This window comes from Hippichthys cyanospilos, chromosome 4 (genome assembly GCF_059441005.1).
Source record: "Hippichthys cyanospilos isolate Australia breed blue-spotted pipefish chromosome 4, RoL_Hcya_1.0, whole genome shotgun sequence".
NCBI lineage: Eukaryota > Metazoa > Chordata > Actinopteri > Syngnathiformes > Syngnathidae > Hippichthys > Hippichthys cyanospilos.
This window is the reverse complement of record NC_142372.1, coordinates 8,724,285-8,740,156: the sequence shown is the minus strand read 5'-3', so window position 1 is coordinate 8,740,156 and position 15,872 is coordinate 8,724,285. Positions and strand designations below refer to the sequence as shown.

At 39.2% G+C, this 15,872-nt stretch overlaps 1 protein-coding gene across 3 annotated transcripts in view; it reads right to left on the bottom strand.

Moving 5' to 3' along the window:
- The window catches only part of cd276 (CD276 molecule), an 86,438-nt gene that overhangs the window by 44,395 nt on the left and 26,171 nt on the right, over positions 1-15,872 (bottom strand). For all 3 annotated transcript variants that reach the window (XM_088412342.1, XM_088412343.1, XM_088412340.1), the window contains one exon: positions 12,687-12,983. In XM_088412342.1, coding sequence (XP_088268468.1) covers positions 12,687-12,983 — 297 coding nt within the window. The remainder of the gene's footprint in view (positions 1-12,686; positions 12,984-15,872) is intronic.

Below are 15,872 nucleotides of genomic sequence, written 5' to 3'. Positions count from 1 at the left end.
ATGTGGCAATGAGAAGTGGTGACAAATTGAAATCCAAGGGCATTAAAGTCACCCGGCCTCATGAGTCAGTCAGCAGGGACAATGTATAAATAGCACCGGGCAACACACCCCATTTCCAATATACTGTACAGTAGGCAAACAAAAAAAGTAGAGCTGCAACGGTTAATAGGCAGTTAATGGATTTGCAAATGAACCAATATCTATTTTTGATCATCGATTGCGTTGAGACCTGATTGAAGTAAAATTGTCCATCTGCTCGGCATTTAAACCTCCCAAAAATAAATATTCTCTCGTTTCTGTCGTACTTGAATTACATTGAATGAAATGCATCAAAACACAACATTTGCAAACATGTGTTTTAGTTTGGGAAAAAAACAAAACAAAACAAATAACATTTTATACAATGTTAGGGAACAAACCGTAAAGAACTTCTTGGAACTTGCAGGAATCTTAATTTACTTTTGTTATTGAACTGTCAATTTTAATTAATGTAAGGTTAAAATAATATAAAGAGATGAAAATTAAAACATGTTTTTTTTTTCCCCATCAATCAATGAAATAACAGATTAATTGTTTAGGAAATTTAGGGATGTTGGATGCTTTTTTTAGACTAATGTCAGAACGAATTCTCAACTCTTGATTAGTCAACTGAACGCAGTCGTAAAACCACGAGTACGTTTGATACACAAACTGTATCCCCAAAACAATGACGGCTCAAAAAAAAAAAAAAAGCTGTATACCAATTAAACCTTTTCTTTAAAATGTTATGAATTTAATGGCAATTTTCAGTTAGTGATCGTAAAACTACCCAAAAGAAAGGTCAACAATAATGTCAGCTAATGTCAGTATGATACTTTGAAATAAGACCAGGTATCGACCCGATACTGATACTTGGTATCGGTACATGACCATCCATAATTAAAAAAAAAAAAAAAAATAGTTGCAGCTCTAAAAAAGAAAGAAAAGACAGTAGGCATCTCTGTTTAAATGCCTTGTTAGCTATATTCTTTTACCATTAGTAATGCCACCTTCAAATTGTATAACTTAACCCAAATGTATAAAATTCAGTGTGAAGTAAAAAGAAACAACTGGAATAATAGAATTTAAAAGTGTCAGTGTTTGCAAAATTGTATCAAAATTGTACTCACATTTTATAAAGCAAGCGCATTTCCAGATGCACTACAAAAAGAAAATTAGTTATGACAATGTCAGTAATATTGTAAACCCAGGAACTCTGCATCGCGGTAAACCATAAACTGCCGTAAATTGTTATTTTCCCTGAGTGACCCCGCTTAGATTGCCCATACAGCTACATGAAGAAAATAAATGACAGATAACAAACGAAAAACACTTCACTTGTCACGAGTGGGAGTGAACGAGAGCGGCTAAAAGCCCGGACAGACGTATTACAGATATGATGGGCTCTTTTAGTGCCGGTCACCGAGCTGTCTCTGCTGTCCACGTAGCCGACGCGCCCGATGAAATTAAACACAGTTGATAATATTAATAAGGGAAGCCGAGCTAGTGTGTTTCCTCGCGTCTGTTATTACGGCAGAAAAAAAGGCCACAGAGCCCGACCAAGTCCAGGGGAATATTAACGCCGTCTGAGATAGATGTGAGTCATGCCGAGCCGCCGTCCATTTAAAGGAGTATCATTAGGCGCTCGGCCGCATTGTGACTTTGTCATAACCGCCAATGTGCTTTTTGACACAAGCTTTTAAAAAATGCCAATCTTCTGCAGGGGGTGTACAGGCACTAAGGAGTCAAACTCCAATCCTGTGCGACACATAGGGCCACTCTTTACTTCAGTTCTATACTCGGTCATCAATCACCGGTCTCTTGAGTTAGCGGGAGAAAAGAGGAACCTAACCCGAAAATAAACTCAATCCCCCCCCCATTAATTGGAAACACCTCACGCCGCCAGACAATGCTCTTTGAATGTAGCCAGCCGCTAATTCCGACTGCAAAAACAGAGCCGTTTAGTCAGGCAAACTGTGGATGTCCTTTGCGGCATAATAATTCACCGCGTTATCAGGTGGGGAGTTTAAACATCAAATAAACGGACTGGATAATTAAATCAGCAAACTTTGAAGGTGCGCCCGGGCATTCGCTTTTGGCTGAAAGGCCCAAGACTAAAATGATTTTGTATCGCGCAGACGGACGCCAGACATACTGAAAGCAATCCCTCTTACAGGATTTAGCAGGAGAGCCGCATAAAATGTCCACGGCGCAGTCCCGGCTGTGTGCTGTGATAGTCCGTCCTGTGCGTCCAAATATAAAACGCGCACAATCAATAACAAAAGGGGGCTTTAGTGTCTTTACGGCCGCCATAAATACAGCATACTGAAAAGGCAGGACAGACAGGCAGGGAGGACAAACAGGCTGTGGTCACATGAAGAAGTGACAAGGTGGCACAGGGTTGTCATCAACACTGATTCCCATACTGTTTAGTAGGGCTGCACGATTATGGCCAAAATAATAATCACAATATTTTGGTCAAGATTGAAATCATGATTATTAAGCACGATTATTCATCAACATGTCTATTCATTGCCCTTTTTTTTTTTAAAACAAGCAGTATATCAACAAGACGTCAAAGCTTGATACTTACTAATGCTTACTTAATGTATACCGCATTTTTCGCACTATAAGGCGCACCGGATTATAAGGCGCTCCCTCAATTAATGACATATTTAAAACCTTTTCCATATATGAAGTGCACTGGATTATAAGGCGCTCCCTCAATCAATGACATATCTTAAAACCTTTTCCATATATAAAGCCCACTGCATTATAAGGCGCTCCCTCAATTAATGACATATTTTAAAACTTTTTCAATCACAATATTGTAATCCTCAAAGTAATAACAATAATAACTCAAATATTAACTCTAAACACTCAATAGCATAATAACTCAATGTCAATATGACCACCAAAAGAAACAGGTAAAGCTTACTTTATCAGTTCATTCCCCATCTACAAATCCCAATCTCAGTATTGATCCACATATGAGGCGCACCTGAATATAAGGCGCACCATCATCTTTTTTAAAAAATTAAGGTTTTTGGGTGTGCCTTATAGTGCGGAAAATACGGTAAACCAATTGAGCACTGCAGTTATAACTGTGACCATAGCATGGCAGTGTTTTGACACAGTTATTACCTACAGTACATTACTTCTAACTGAAGAATGGAAGTCAATCTTTCATATGGCAGCACCCATATTTACATAGACATAGCACACAATATTCTGTCTGCCTTGAAAGATGAGTGAAAATGCTAAATATGCTGGCCTTTTAGAGGTTTCATTTTCTGATAACCCTCAGCACTAAAAGAGTTAACATGAATTCCCCTAAAGAAAAGAATGAGGGCACCATCATATCACATCTACTGTAAAAGCCTTGAACAGTAAAAAGTGGCAATGACATAAAAAAAAAAAACTAATTCCCTGCGCAAAAGAAGAAGCTCATTTTTATCAGAGTGATTGTAACACTGAAAAACAGCAGGACTCAGATCAAAAAGTGGCCACAGCTAAATCCGGCCCAACAATCCCTGCGAGCCGACGTGTAAGACCGGAGGCATGACAAATAACATTTCCTGGACCGCAAACACAAAGATGCAATTTCCTATACTGAAAGCTTCCAGGAGGACATTGAAAGTCAACAGTCAAAAACAGTGACAGCCGCCTGAGTTAATAATCCTGATGGCGCCGCTGCCGCCTACCTGTGTTTACTCTAGATTGCCTACATTACCTCATACGTCTGTGTTGTCGTTTTCCCCGGCTGGCTCTCTGATAAGATAAAACACACTTTCGGCGGAAGAGAGGGAGCGCATGTTTGTGCACCTTACACTGATTAATCCAATGTTACATTGAGAAAGTTTGCTGCGGCGCTACTGACAAGGCATTTGTTAATACTGCTATTTCTTCGGCTCCACTTGCAGGCTCTGCTAATCACATTTAGATTAGTCTCAAAACAATGGGAGAAAAACAAAGCGCCAGAATGTTCTTTGGTTAAGGCTGCAGCAAATAAGTATGGCATTATTTTTGATTAACATGACTGAAAAGATTAGAGACAGAAAATAATGGGAGGAAGGGAAAACTTGCTACTATATATCTACTAAAATGTTGCAAATACCGAGTGGCTGCATCAACCTAATTGGACCATTGCTCTTTCTAATAGTTCGGCGGACCACTCAGCATTTGCAAATTCACCTAGACTTTTTTTGTTGTTTTTGTTTTTTAAGCCATTACTCTGAGGTGAAAACAAAAAAAAAAGTTTTTTTAAAGCCATTACTCTGAGGTAAAAAACAAACAAACAAACAAACGACAAAAACATTGCTAGTATGTATGACATTTATGTCTAGGGCTGCGACAAGTCCTCAAGTAATTTGAGTAGCTGGGTTCGGAAAATGCTGGAAGTGTTTTTTTTCTTACTCTGGATACAGCTTATTAGTCTACACACGGAAGAAAATATGTTGATGCTATGTATGACAGTAAAGCTGACCAGAAATACAGTGGGAAGGCCAACTTCAAAATAAACCTTGCTTTTTATCAATTAATATATGGACACGAATACCTTGGTATGCTTATTTTGATGCTGTTCCAGGCTGTGAGATACATGATAAAAACCTCTTTATCAATGTTTCATTAGCCTCTAGCTAGCAGAACTCATTAGCTTCTAGCTGTCAGTGACATGTAGACTGTGTAAAACTGAACTTGCGTTCCATGGAATTACGATCACAGTGCATGAACATTTAAAACGAAAGCACTCCGGATCTAAAACTATGTGGTAAGCCCGACTGTCTTTACGCATACTACAAGTAGAAGACGCAGATATTGTACAGTATGCTTTAATTAGCTACTCAAATGTTTGTCGCTGTTTGACTTGTCGAGCAGTTAAACTGACACATTGGCAACTCACAATTAACAGTGATTAAAATGGAGAGAATCTTAAAATGCTGGTATCTCCAGCTGTGTATGTTTAGAGCGGTTAGGTATGGTATGGATGTTCTCCGATTAAAGAACATGGAAGCTTATTCGATTTGTCTAGCTTAATAATGATAAATATTTTTAATTAAATCAGTATTCATTATATTGTGTGAACATTTTCGGCTGTTGAATAAACTTTAAATACATATGTGTTGGGTTTACTTCTTCCATTGGAATGGATTGAAATCATAATCATCCAGCTTGATTGAGGAAAACAGAGATTTTGATTTTTTTTTGGGCCATATAGCCCAGCCCTCCGAGGCAATATTTCTATAATCAAGTATAAGGCAAAAGGTGAAGACCTTGTGACTAGAAGCTAGTATTTGAACCGCAGCTTGATGACATATACTAAACTTTTAGTATATGGCATAAACTTTTACTATACCATATAACTGTGTGATTAATGGCAAATTAATCACACATCTTTCATTTCTTCTAAATTGCGTTCCACTGAAGTGGAAGAAGCTGTCTGATGGCGATAGACCCTTTCACCCAACCTTTAAAAGCTGATTCTCAGCCTTTATCCTACTTTCTGTATAAACAGCGCCGACCCGGAACGGTAGGGACCAAGTCCATCCATCCATTTTTTTTTTTTTGTAGTGCTTGTCCTCTGGGTGAACTGAAGCCGATCCCGGCTGACTTTGGCACATATAGACAAATGAACACTCACAGTCACACTTCCATCCATTCAGGAATTGCAGCCAATTTGCATTTACTCGGGCAAACACAAACTACACCTTGGACTGGTCGCCAATGAAGACCACATGCTGTCAAATAACTATTCAAAATTTCCATCGGGACCATTAGAGTTTTGAATTGCATGTTTTTGGAACGTGTGAGAATGTCGTAAAGATGAATGCCGCATGAAAATTAGAATGGTGCAGATCTCTTGTGTAACAAAAGCTAATGATGCCGTGCTTTGTTGCTGATAGTGGTGTGCAGGTCACTGCAACACAAAGCCCCGCCCACCGTCTGTTCTTTTCACTCGCTGCTCCGGTTAGTTAGTTTTCAAAGAGAGGCGGGCAGGCAGGTAGAATGGTATGGTCAATCTTAAAAAGAAAAAAAAAAAAAAGGAGCAGGGAAGCGTAATTTCGCGAAACTGTCATGCCTGTGATGGACTCGCACACAAGAGTTAAACGCACATTCAACTCAGCTGTCATGCTCTAAATGGGCTTCAGGTTAAATTTGAAACCGTGCCCTCCATTTTCCTTCTGCACAACTTCAACTACAACAATGCAGCCAGGCAATCTGGACTGTATAGACACATCAGTGCAGGCAGCAAATAAGTTTACAGTGCATTCAGGTGTTAAGTGTTACATTTCGGTACGAATGCAAGTTGAGTTTATGTATATGTAAAGATAGATAGGCTGCTAATGATGTTGTGGACCGCCTAACAAACAGTTTCCAGGACATTTATGTATTTAGTGGTCAATTGCGTTTGGATAGTATTTAAGCCGAACAACCAACATTGAAGGCCCGTGACGTTCGAGCCCCTCAGGGGCCACTTCATTAAAACCCAACATCACTGTGGAGGATATTAGTGCGTGGGCTTAGGAACCCTTGTGAAAACTGTTGTCAGTTGACACAGTTTGTCACTACATCTACAAGTATAAATTCCGACCCTACCATGCAAAGCCAAACAAGAACATCTAGAAACGCTAGCACTCATTTGAAAAGTACTAGACTGGCCTAGTACGAGGCATTATGAAGCGCCACACATTATTGTACATCAAGCAAGAATGAGAAAGTAAGCTTCAACAATTCTTGGGGGAATCGAATTCAAAACCGGTAACTATTTGCAAAAAGTTAACAGTTTAAACATGGCTTTGTGATGTATTCAATTGAATACACATAAGAGATTTTTTGTAAATCATTTCTTCTCTGTTTTTATCAAATTTGTACACAATGTCCCAACTTAATTGGAATTGAGGTTGTAAAAATGATTGCACTTAAAGAGGTGATCAATACTGGATGCTTCTACTAACCCTACAAAGCACAATCAGCAGGACAAAGATCTCATCCTTTTATTGTATATAAAGCTGTAGTTACAGAAAAGATTGTGAATTTCTTCCAGCTGCCAAACCGCACCGTCAAACCCTTGAGATTTGATCCATGTTCAATTACTGTGTTCACACACCACAAAAACAACTGGACCAAGAGGGAAAACGGACAAGAGTTTGATTACAAGGTGATTGTGTGAAAGCCACATGAGTTAACCGAGATCTTTTAAACAACACTAGATGTGAACTCATTGAAAATTTACACCAGCTTGTAACAAAGAAAATACTGAAAACAGCAAGCCCTTACAAGAAGTATATCCCTTTGTTGCTCTGCAATGAAATAAGCCGTCCAAAAAGTTGGATCTGGCGAGGACTTCTCACAAATCTTTGGTTATCTCCCTCGCCCATCAACGAGTCAATTTCCTGTCAGTGTTAGGGCCAGCTCAGCAAACTCTTTGGACACCATCATCGTGTTTTCTGTCATCCGCTTTTCACCTTGTCTGCCTCTCGCGGCCTCATCTCCGCTCTAGCCGCACTTGGCCGCTATACGCCAAGTAATGCTGGGGAAATTATACCGATCTTCATTGAGAGTGCCGGCTGAGTGGGGATGGGATTTGTTGCCAGGGGGAGCAGTAGTTCAGTGGCGCGTCTTGAAATCAAGGCATCAACAAAACTTGCTGCGGCAATCACAGCAGCCTTGGAAGATTGGATACGCGGCCAAATCTCCGCCTTCACGGGGGGGGATCAGTAGTAAATGATGAAAGAAAGGACTCCTGAGCTAAAACGCCCCAAAATATCATTTTTTTCCCTATGGAGACTTAAGTGATCAAACTGGACCGGTGGATGATGAGAGTGAGAAGACAAAAGACGAGCAGGAAGAGAGCAGCTGATTTAGGGACTCGAACAACCTTCTTTCCAACACTCTCCTATTCATTAATACCCGTCGTTCCTTCGGGTCTCCCCCGCAATGGATCCGCATTGCAAAATCCATAATATCCCAGCACAAGCAAATACTCCAGAGGTAGACGAGGGTTTAGAAAGATAACATCTCTGAGATGCTTGATACAGCTAAAGCTGCTAAAGATTTTAGAAGTGAATGAGTTAATCGCCAGCGACAGAAAGTCAAAGCAAACGATTGAAGTATTACCATATTACGGACCAAATGCTCGCATGGATCGATATTATTCCACTTAAGTGATGCGGGTGCCGGTAGTGTCCGTTTCAGATTGTTGCCGACTTTCAAAACTAATCAAGAAGATGGCGACATTTAAAACTTATGTGGACTCAAAATAATAACGCACAACGAAATGAGGTTTGGAGAGCTGTAAAATGCCTTTCAAATTTCCAACATGAAGAATTCAACTGATTGGTCCAAGTTCCAGTCTGGGTTCAAAATCTGATTATCATAATGCTTCTAATCCAAGTCAAATCTCACCCTCCACATGAGTATCTTTCTTGTAGGGACCACCTTATCAACGCCGATATTTGGCGCGTTGATGAATATCGGCATCAGTTTTTTTTTCTTCTAAATCTGTCAATTAAAAAAAAGATCAATTTAAAACTGGATTATTAAGATATTAATTTAAGCATTCAACAAACTAGCTAGCCCTCCCCCCCCCAAAAAAAAAGTCGACCAAGTTGTGTCAGTCGAAGTCAAAGCATGACAAAATTAATCAATTCATTAAAAATGGTATTTATCCCTCCTTGGAAAGCAAGTACCACATTGGGACAATAAACGCAAGGGTAGTCTTTTCTAGATGCATGCACAAGGGTTAAAAACACTAATTTAGTAGTGTGCATTTCATTTCATCAAGGGTAATGTTAGCACATGGAGCTTCCCAAAATAATGGAAAGAACTTCAAAAAAGCACTGCCGCTATATCATCCGAGAATATAAACTAACACTACAGTAGGTGTTCAAATCTTTAGCAGTAGGGGGCAGTCAAGTCAGAAACATGTCCAGCCGGCGAACGAAGGCGGGGAAGAAAAAGAAGAAGAGGAAGAAACGTCTTCATAGTAGCTAACAGGTATCACCACAGATTTACTCATGGGATATTGTTGAAGAATCATCAGTGCGGCTTTATGTGTATTGTTTTGTGGCATATGTTTAATATACATATAACATTATGTATGTATGAACTAAAGCGTGGTAAGTGTTGACATTAAATGGTAATTGTAACCACACTGATGATAATCGTCATCACTAACCAGTTAGCATAGCCACATTTTTTAAGTGTAAAAATTAATATGTATTGATAATATTAAATATAGAGTAGTTATATCAATTTACTCATTTCCTAAAGTCAACTTTGACATCCTGGTAACTTGGTAACTCAATGCTGTCTGCACCTTCGTTTTTATTTAACACTGCAACAAAGATAAAGAGTGAAAACTAACATGAGTTTTTTTGAAAATTTGGGGAAAAAAAATACTGTAGAGCAAATGTTTTTACTGGTTAAAAGTCACTGTAGTTGAAAGTTAACTTTTAAAGACATGCTGATGATGCTGGACGCTCCCTGAACCTTTCGTGACAAATTCAAATCAATCAATACTGCATATGCTTAGCGACATTCCAACATTCTGGTTCCAAACCTGGAAACAGGGTCGTTGCTGTTCCAGGAAAAGCATCCCGTGCCAAAACTGTGCCACGGAAATTATGCAAGTGACTCGATGTGGCAAGGCCTGAGTGTGCGATGAGTGTGCGAGCAAAAAGTCACAACAACTGTGTGTGTGTGCGTGCGTGTACACAACAGGCACTGTTTCAACTCGGCTCGCCGCACTCCACTCAGCCACACTGGCAGAAGAGTTGTGCGAGGTCAACATTAATTACAGTGGCTGTTAAGCACACAGCTGCTGTTGTAAACACATACATTTTCCTTTCAAACAAGACCCCGCGCAAAATACTGTATATCTCCGACATGTTTACGAGCAAGCGTCGTCAAGCTGTGCTGGCGTGTACACCGAGAAATGACTCTTCGTGGTTTGTTTCTTAACTGCAGCCATTTGCTAAAAATTACCACTGTTTGAATTAAGAGTCTTTTGTGTATTTCTAGGTTTGCTTGTTTTATTGTCCAACATTAAATCAAATGTTTTACTGTGACTATGCCTGCAAAGTATTTTTTTAATTGTTTTTTTTTTTTTTATTATTATTATTACCACCTTAGTCCTGTTCTTGGCCAGCTTATTTGAAACTCATTATGACTGATTCAGAAAAATGAACTGAGGAAATGAGAGAACATGCTGTTTCAAATCAAACCCCACAAAGCACTTCTTAGACCTATCCGAATTTGAACTGCAGGCCTCTGATGTTACGCAGGAAATTGAAAATTGTGTTAAAGTTTCAGCCAATCAACCTGTCAATCATGTTGTATAAAAGCGCTGCTGTATTTAGAGAGCACAGTTTCTCTCCGCCTTCTAATGGAAAATAAAGATTCGCGAAAATTACCGATGTGAGAAGTGGCACCCGATTTGTGGAACTTCCTTAAAAAAAACAACAAATGAGCACTTCAAGTGCTTATTAAATATCCCATAAATCAGCAAACACATTTGATTGCTTGGGTACATGACCTATTCCGCTGCCAACATTGCTTTTCTCACGCAATCATTTTTCATCTACGAGAGTTGAGTTTGGAGGGCAAGAGTCTGTGTTTGAATCGTGACACTAATTTTGACTCATTGTCAATGGAGGATCTTTTTAACTGAAACTTGTCAGCCAATCAGAGAAAGAGTTTCCCGGAGTAGAAATGGAAGATTTTGGAGAAATGAGGACTGAGCAGTTTTCTGAAGAAAATCTTAGGGAAAAAAATTCCCAAAAAGGCCATTTTTTCCATACTTGCTTTTGTCAGAGTGTATTTTTTTGGTGTCAGTTCCATGTTTTATAAATCTCCTTCATTTTGAAACCTGGATAAGATGAATTTTAAAAATATAGAAATGCAGTAAATGCCAATATATAGATTTTATTTCCTGTAGGTTTTCCCACAGAGGCAGTTAAAGGTGTTTGTTCTTATTGTAATTTTGTTGTTACTAATGTAATGTCTTGTTTTCCATTTCTTATCTATATCAAGTTGTTTTTGTTGATATTCTGCCACTGTAAAGCACATAATAACATCGTTTTGAAACGTGCCATGCACATAAAGTTAGTGTTCATATTTTCGGTCTTCAGTGTTAATTTACCATAGCAGGGCAATTTTGTGAATCTGCAACATCCCAGTAAGCATTACATTAGTAGGTGTTGCAAAAAAAAAATCAAAAAAACGTCTGAATTGTATACTACTGCCTCATATGATAATTGTCCTCAAATATCAGCACAACAAAACAAAATTGATGACTGTTAACGTCGACTGTAGAGGGGTTGACATAAAACAATGATAAAATGTTCAGATTCATTTCAACTAAGCATCAAAACAGTGTGGAAAAAATATATTTGTTGGAGAAAAAAGGCAATGGGACCTTGCTGATGGTTTTTGCAATATTTCACCTTCATCGTGTGTAAACCTTTCCGTGGCCCGGGTACAACGTGACTCAACTTTACCTGCACTGTTTGAAATAGGCCATCTAAAGTGTGTTGTAGGCCAACCCCCTTTTGGCCACGCATTCATTTCCCAGCCCAGTGGAGCAGCACACGGTGACCCCCTGCCTGGACCTGCACTCCACCTGCCCCAGAGTTCCGGCGCCAGCTCAAGCCCAAAGAGAAGGTCCGGTCCACCTCTGTTATAATTTATGAGCTATTTCACACAGTTGTGCTTCCATTAGAGACCCGCCATGGCCTACCTACGCAGTCCTACCTTTGCACTTAGCAAAGAAGGGCAATTGCAGGGTGAGGGGGTTCTAGTCAAGTCCAACATATTAAAAAAAAAAACTACTGTACATATTTCATAGAATCTGTCAAATCAGAGGTTCAAGAGGATTACAAGTGGCAATCAAATCAGTACCACTGCTCCAAATCATCTCTACTTGCCCTTGGAGAAAATACTCGTCAAACTTGACACCGAGTACAAACTTATGCCACATCGATTGTCATGGCAACCCTGATAACGGGGCGACAGCCTCTAAAGCAGGATTAGCTTCCATTTTTTTTTTTCTCCCTAAAATAGGGTTGTAATTTTACATGAGATATATTTTCTAGTCAATAAACAGGGTGTATGAAACAAAAGGGAAAACCATCACAAAATGACGGATTTGATTACCGTTAGGGCTGCACCATTATGTATGTCTAAAATAATAATCAAGGTTACTTTGAAATCACAATTCTTCATCATGTTTGGTCAAACATGTCTATTTATTGCCCTTATAGAAAAATAAATAAAGTAAATAATTAAGACAAATTCACTCAGCACATGGCAAAAACATGGCACACAGGGCAACACAGCTAATTTACTTGCTGAGTGTACTTGCTGAGAGTTTTTTTTTTTTTTTTAACAGACTCTTCTTCTTTCCCCAGTGTGTGTGCTCGCCAGGAGTTTAGGGTATTTAGGTCATAGTGGTATCGTCAAACTTCCATGAGCAATAGTTTCCCATCATGTTTTCCCCAAAATATATTTGGGGAATTATGATAGTCGCTTTGCAACAAGCATGTTCTACCAGATTTACTGGGCTCTTAAAAGACAACAATGCTCTTTTATTTCCAGCAATTCTGAAGTTCTCTGGAAAAGACAGTGTCAAGGATTCCTGAAGGTAACGTAAATAAAGGAGCACCCACCTGTAATAGTGACAAAGGCGTTTCCCTCCTCCCCCAGCAATGGGTTGATGAGTCTGCAGCTGTAGGTGCTGTTGGGCTCCAGCACGACCTTCAGCACACTAGTCAGCGAGAACAGACCCTCCTCGTTGGCCACCACCGAAGTAGTGACATTGTCCGTCAGGTTGCGGCCGCCCCCGTCCTGCCACACGACGTCGGCTTCTGGGTAGCCCCCGTAAGCCACGCAAGTGAGGGCCACCTCTTCTCCTGGCCGAAGATCCGACTCCGGCTCCAAGGTCACAACAGGCTTGGAGTAAGGCGCTGGATAAAAATGGAAGGCAAGGATTTAAATGGGACGTGTTATGGAAAATTGACTTTTTAATTGCCTGTGTACAAATAGTTGGGTCACTTAAGCGCCTGCTCACCAATCAAGTGTGAAATCAAACAACAAAGTAAATCTTTTGTTATCTGCCCATTTCTAAAAACATGTCAGCGAGCCATTCTGCGTATCTGTCACACTATTATGTGGGCTAATTTACATAATCCCCCTTGAGTTTCTAGGCCCATGATATAATCATTTCTGGTGGGCAAAGGTCCAGAGGCACTTGCGAGCAATACCCGGGTACGATGTTGAGTCTAAAGGTGACGTAAATACAGCGTATTGTACGAAGTGCTGTCTCTATGAGGTTAAATGTTTTTATAGTCCATATGGACACTTTTTCCTTGCCACACTTATCCTAGCTGCCTCAAGAAAAAACTGCTGGGAACAGGATTCTGGCGTGCCATTGGCCTTGTTGTACGGTATATTGGGACGATTATAATTACTTACTCGCATGACACGGCATGGATCATTTCAGCAGGACAATAACTAGGGTGTGTAAAGTATACTATAATTCTTGATCCGTGGGGTATTTAGGCAGCAGCAGAAAAAAAACAACAAAAGTTGTTTTAGATTGACAGGTAGATGATTTAGGTTAGCATCAACATTTCCAGTTTAATTTGACTACCTTGGGAAGAGGTTTATCATTCCATTTAAGGCATAAATATCAATTAGTGCCACTTAGCATAAAATTTTGTTTTAAATCCCCCAATCCCACATGGTATCAGTTGCACACAGGCATGCTGCATATCAACAACCCCCCCGAGTGCTAAATGTGGAGCCACTCCTTTAAAAAAAAAAGAGAAAATTATGGTTCAGGGCAGGAGGTGAAGGTAGACAGAAATTGGCTGTCTCTGAAATTTGGGGACAACCCAGGTTTGTGTAAAAATAGCATAGGCATGGTGGGGGGTCTAATGTCAGCCTCACCGAAAATCCCAAATCCCAATCCTTTGAGCTGAGGCAAGTGTACAAAGGTGGAAGAGAAAAGAGGCTGCTCTATTCCCTGAGCCAATCATGGCACAGCAAACAATGGGGTGGAGCTGAGCCTGAGATGATTTAAGTTACTCTGATCTGCTGGTGAGAAATAGACTTCTGACATGGAGACCAGATTTACTGCACTTTCTGCTAGATGGGGCTCTTCCGTACCAGTACCTGCAGAATCAGAGAAGTTCAATGTAAACTTTAGAAAAAAAAAAAAAAAAAGTTTGACCACAAATGGTCAAGTCTTGGCTCAATTCTGAAGTATTTTTGTGTGTAACCTGAGGCATGTGTATTTATAATATTATAAATATTCTATATATATATTCATACATACACAGTGGGCCCCGTGTTACGAACTTAATCCGTTCAGCGGCTAGGCTCGTAACTCGAATTCGCTGTATGACGGGCAATCCAAACCTATGTTAATTAGTGAATGTGTCCAACGCGTGCAAAAACCTTAGGTAAAAACATCACGACTTTATACACTTTATATATATATATATATATATATATATATATATATATATATATATATATATATATATATATATATATATATATATATATATATATATATATATATATATATATATATATCCTCTACTACTGTCCATTTAACTGTCAGGCATATTTCCATCAAGAGCGTTAGCTTTTTTGCATTTGCCGCAAAAGAGAAAATGTCCGCTGTTAACTGTGACTGCTGTTTAAAAATAGAAACGTCTATAAATCTCATGCATAAAATGGAACCACTTTATCACTGTTGGGAGACATTGTTTTCCTTTTCACCAGCCAGGAGAGAGAGAAAAAAATAAGTCATTAACACTACCTAATGCACATCCATCCTCTTGAGAATAGAGCAGCAATCTCTCAATAGATACAAAAATGTGCCATTGCACTGTAAGTAAATAGTTTCTGCTGTGAGGGTGGCCTACATCATCATGTAAACAGCCGAGACGTTAGTAAAGCCTGATTGACCAAAATATCGGCTGAGAGTCAAAGTCAGCAGCTATTGACCAGAACTGAGGCCACAATCAGCGCTTATTGAGCAGATACGGAGTCGAGCAGCCCTGGGGAAACGGTTTATCACGTTTACGTCCGACGTGCTATGGCTGCACATAAGTGTAAAACATACTGTACAATTAGAAAAACGATTGTTCGTTGTTAAGCTTCTTCTTTTTTTTTTTCTTTTTTTTACGATTGCATCGTACACACAACATTAGCTGGCTATGTGCCAGCATGTTAAACGTAAACAGAGACAATCGAGTTAGCCTCCAATACTAATCTGTCTAAGAAAATGACTTGCATTGACTCTGAATGATTCCTTCAATAAGAGATGTCCTTAAATAGAAGACTGACTTATCTTAACCTTGGGACATGTAAAATTACAAGGAAGTCCAACATAACTCCTCCATTGTTATTTTAGCTCATTATGAGGTTATAAGGTTAAATGTAATCATATTTTCCAATTTTTACTCGGGATACACCAATTCCGTCACCATTATTGGTTACTGACTTCATAGAAAATGTCACAAGTGCCAAAACAAGAAAAACAGTTACAACATTACTGACTTAGTTTTTGTTTTATATTGTCAATGGCTATTTAAGATTGTTAGTTTTTTTCATACAAATGCTTGATATAGGCTGGGCCAATATGAGATGATGATGATGGTATGATAACACTGAGCAATAATATTGTAATACTGCTGTATTAAAATGACAGCCGTAAAGCCGTTTTTAGAAATATTTGAGTCAAAAAACCAACTGCATTTTCGTCCCAATTGAACTTGCATTTGGTGCATTTTTATACCATGGCAACCCAATTATTCTTTTGTTTTAATTCTGAGCAAATA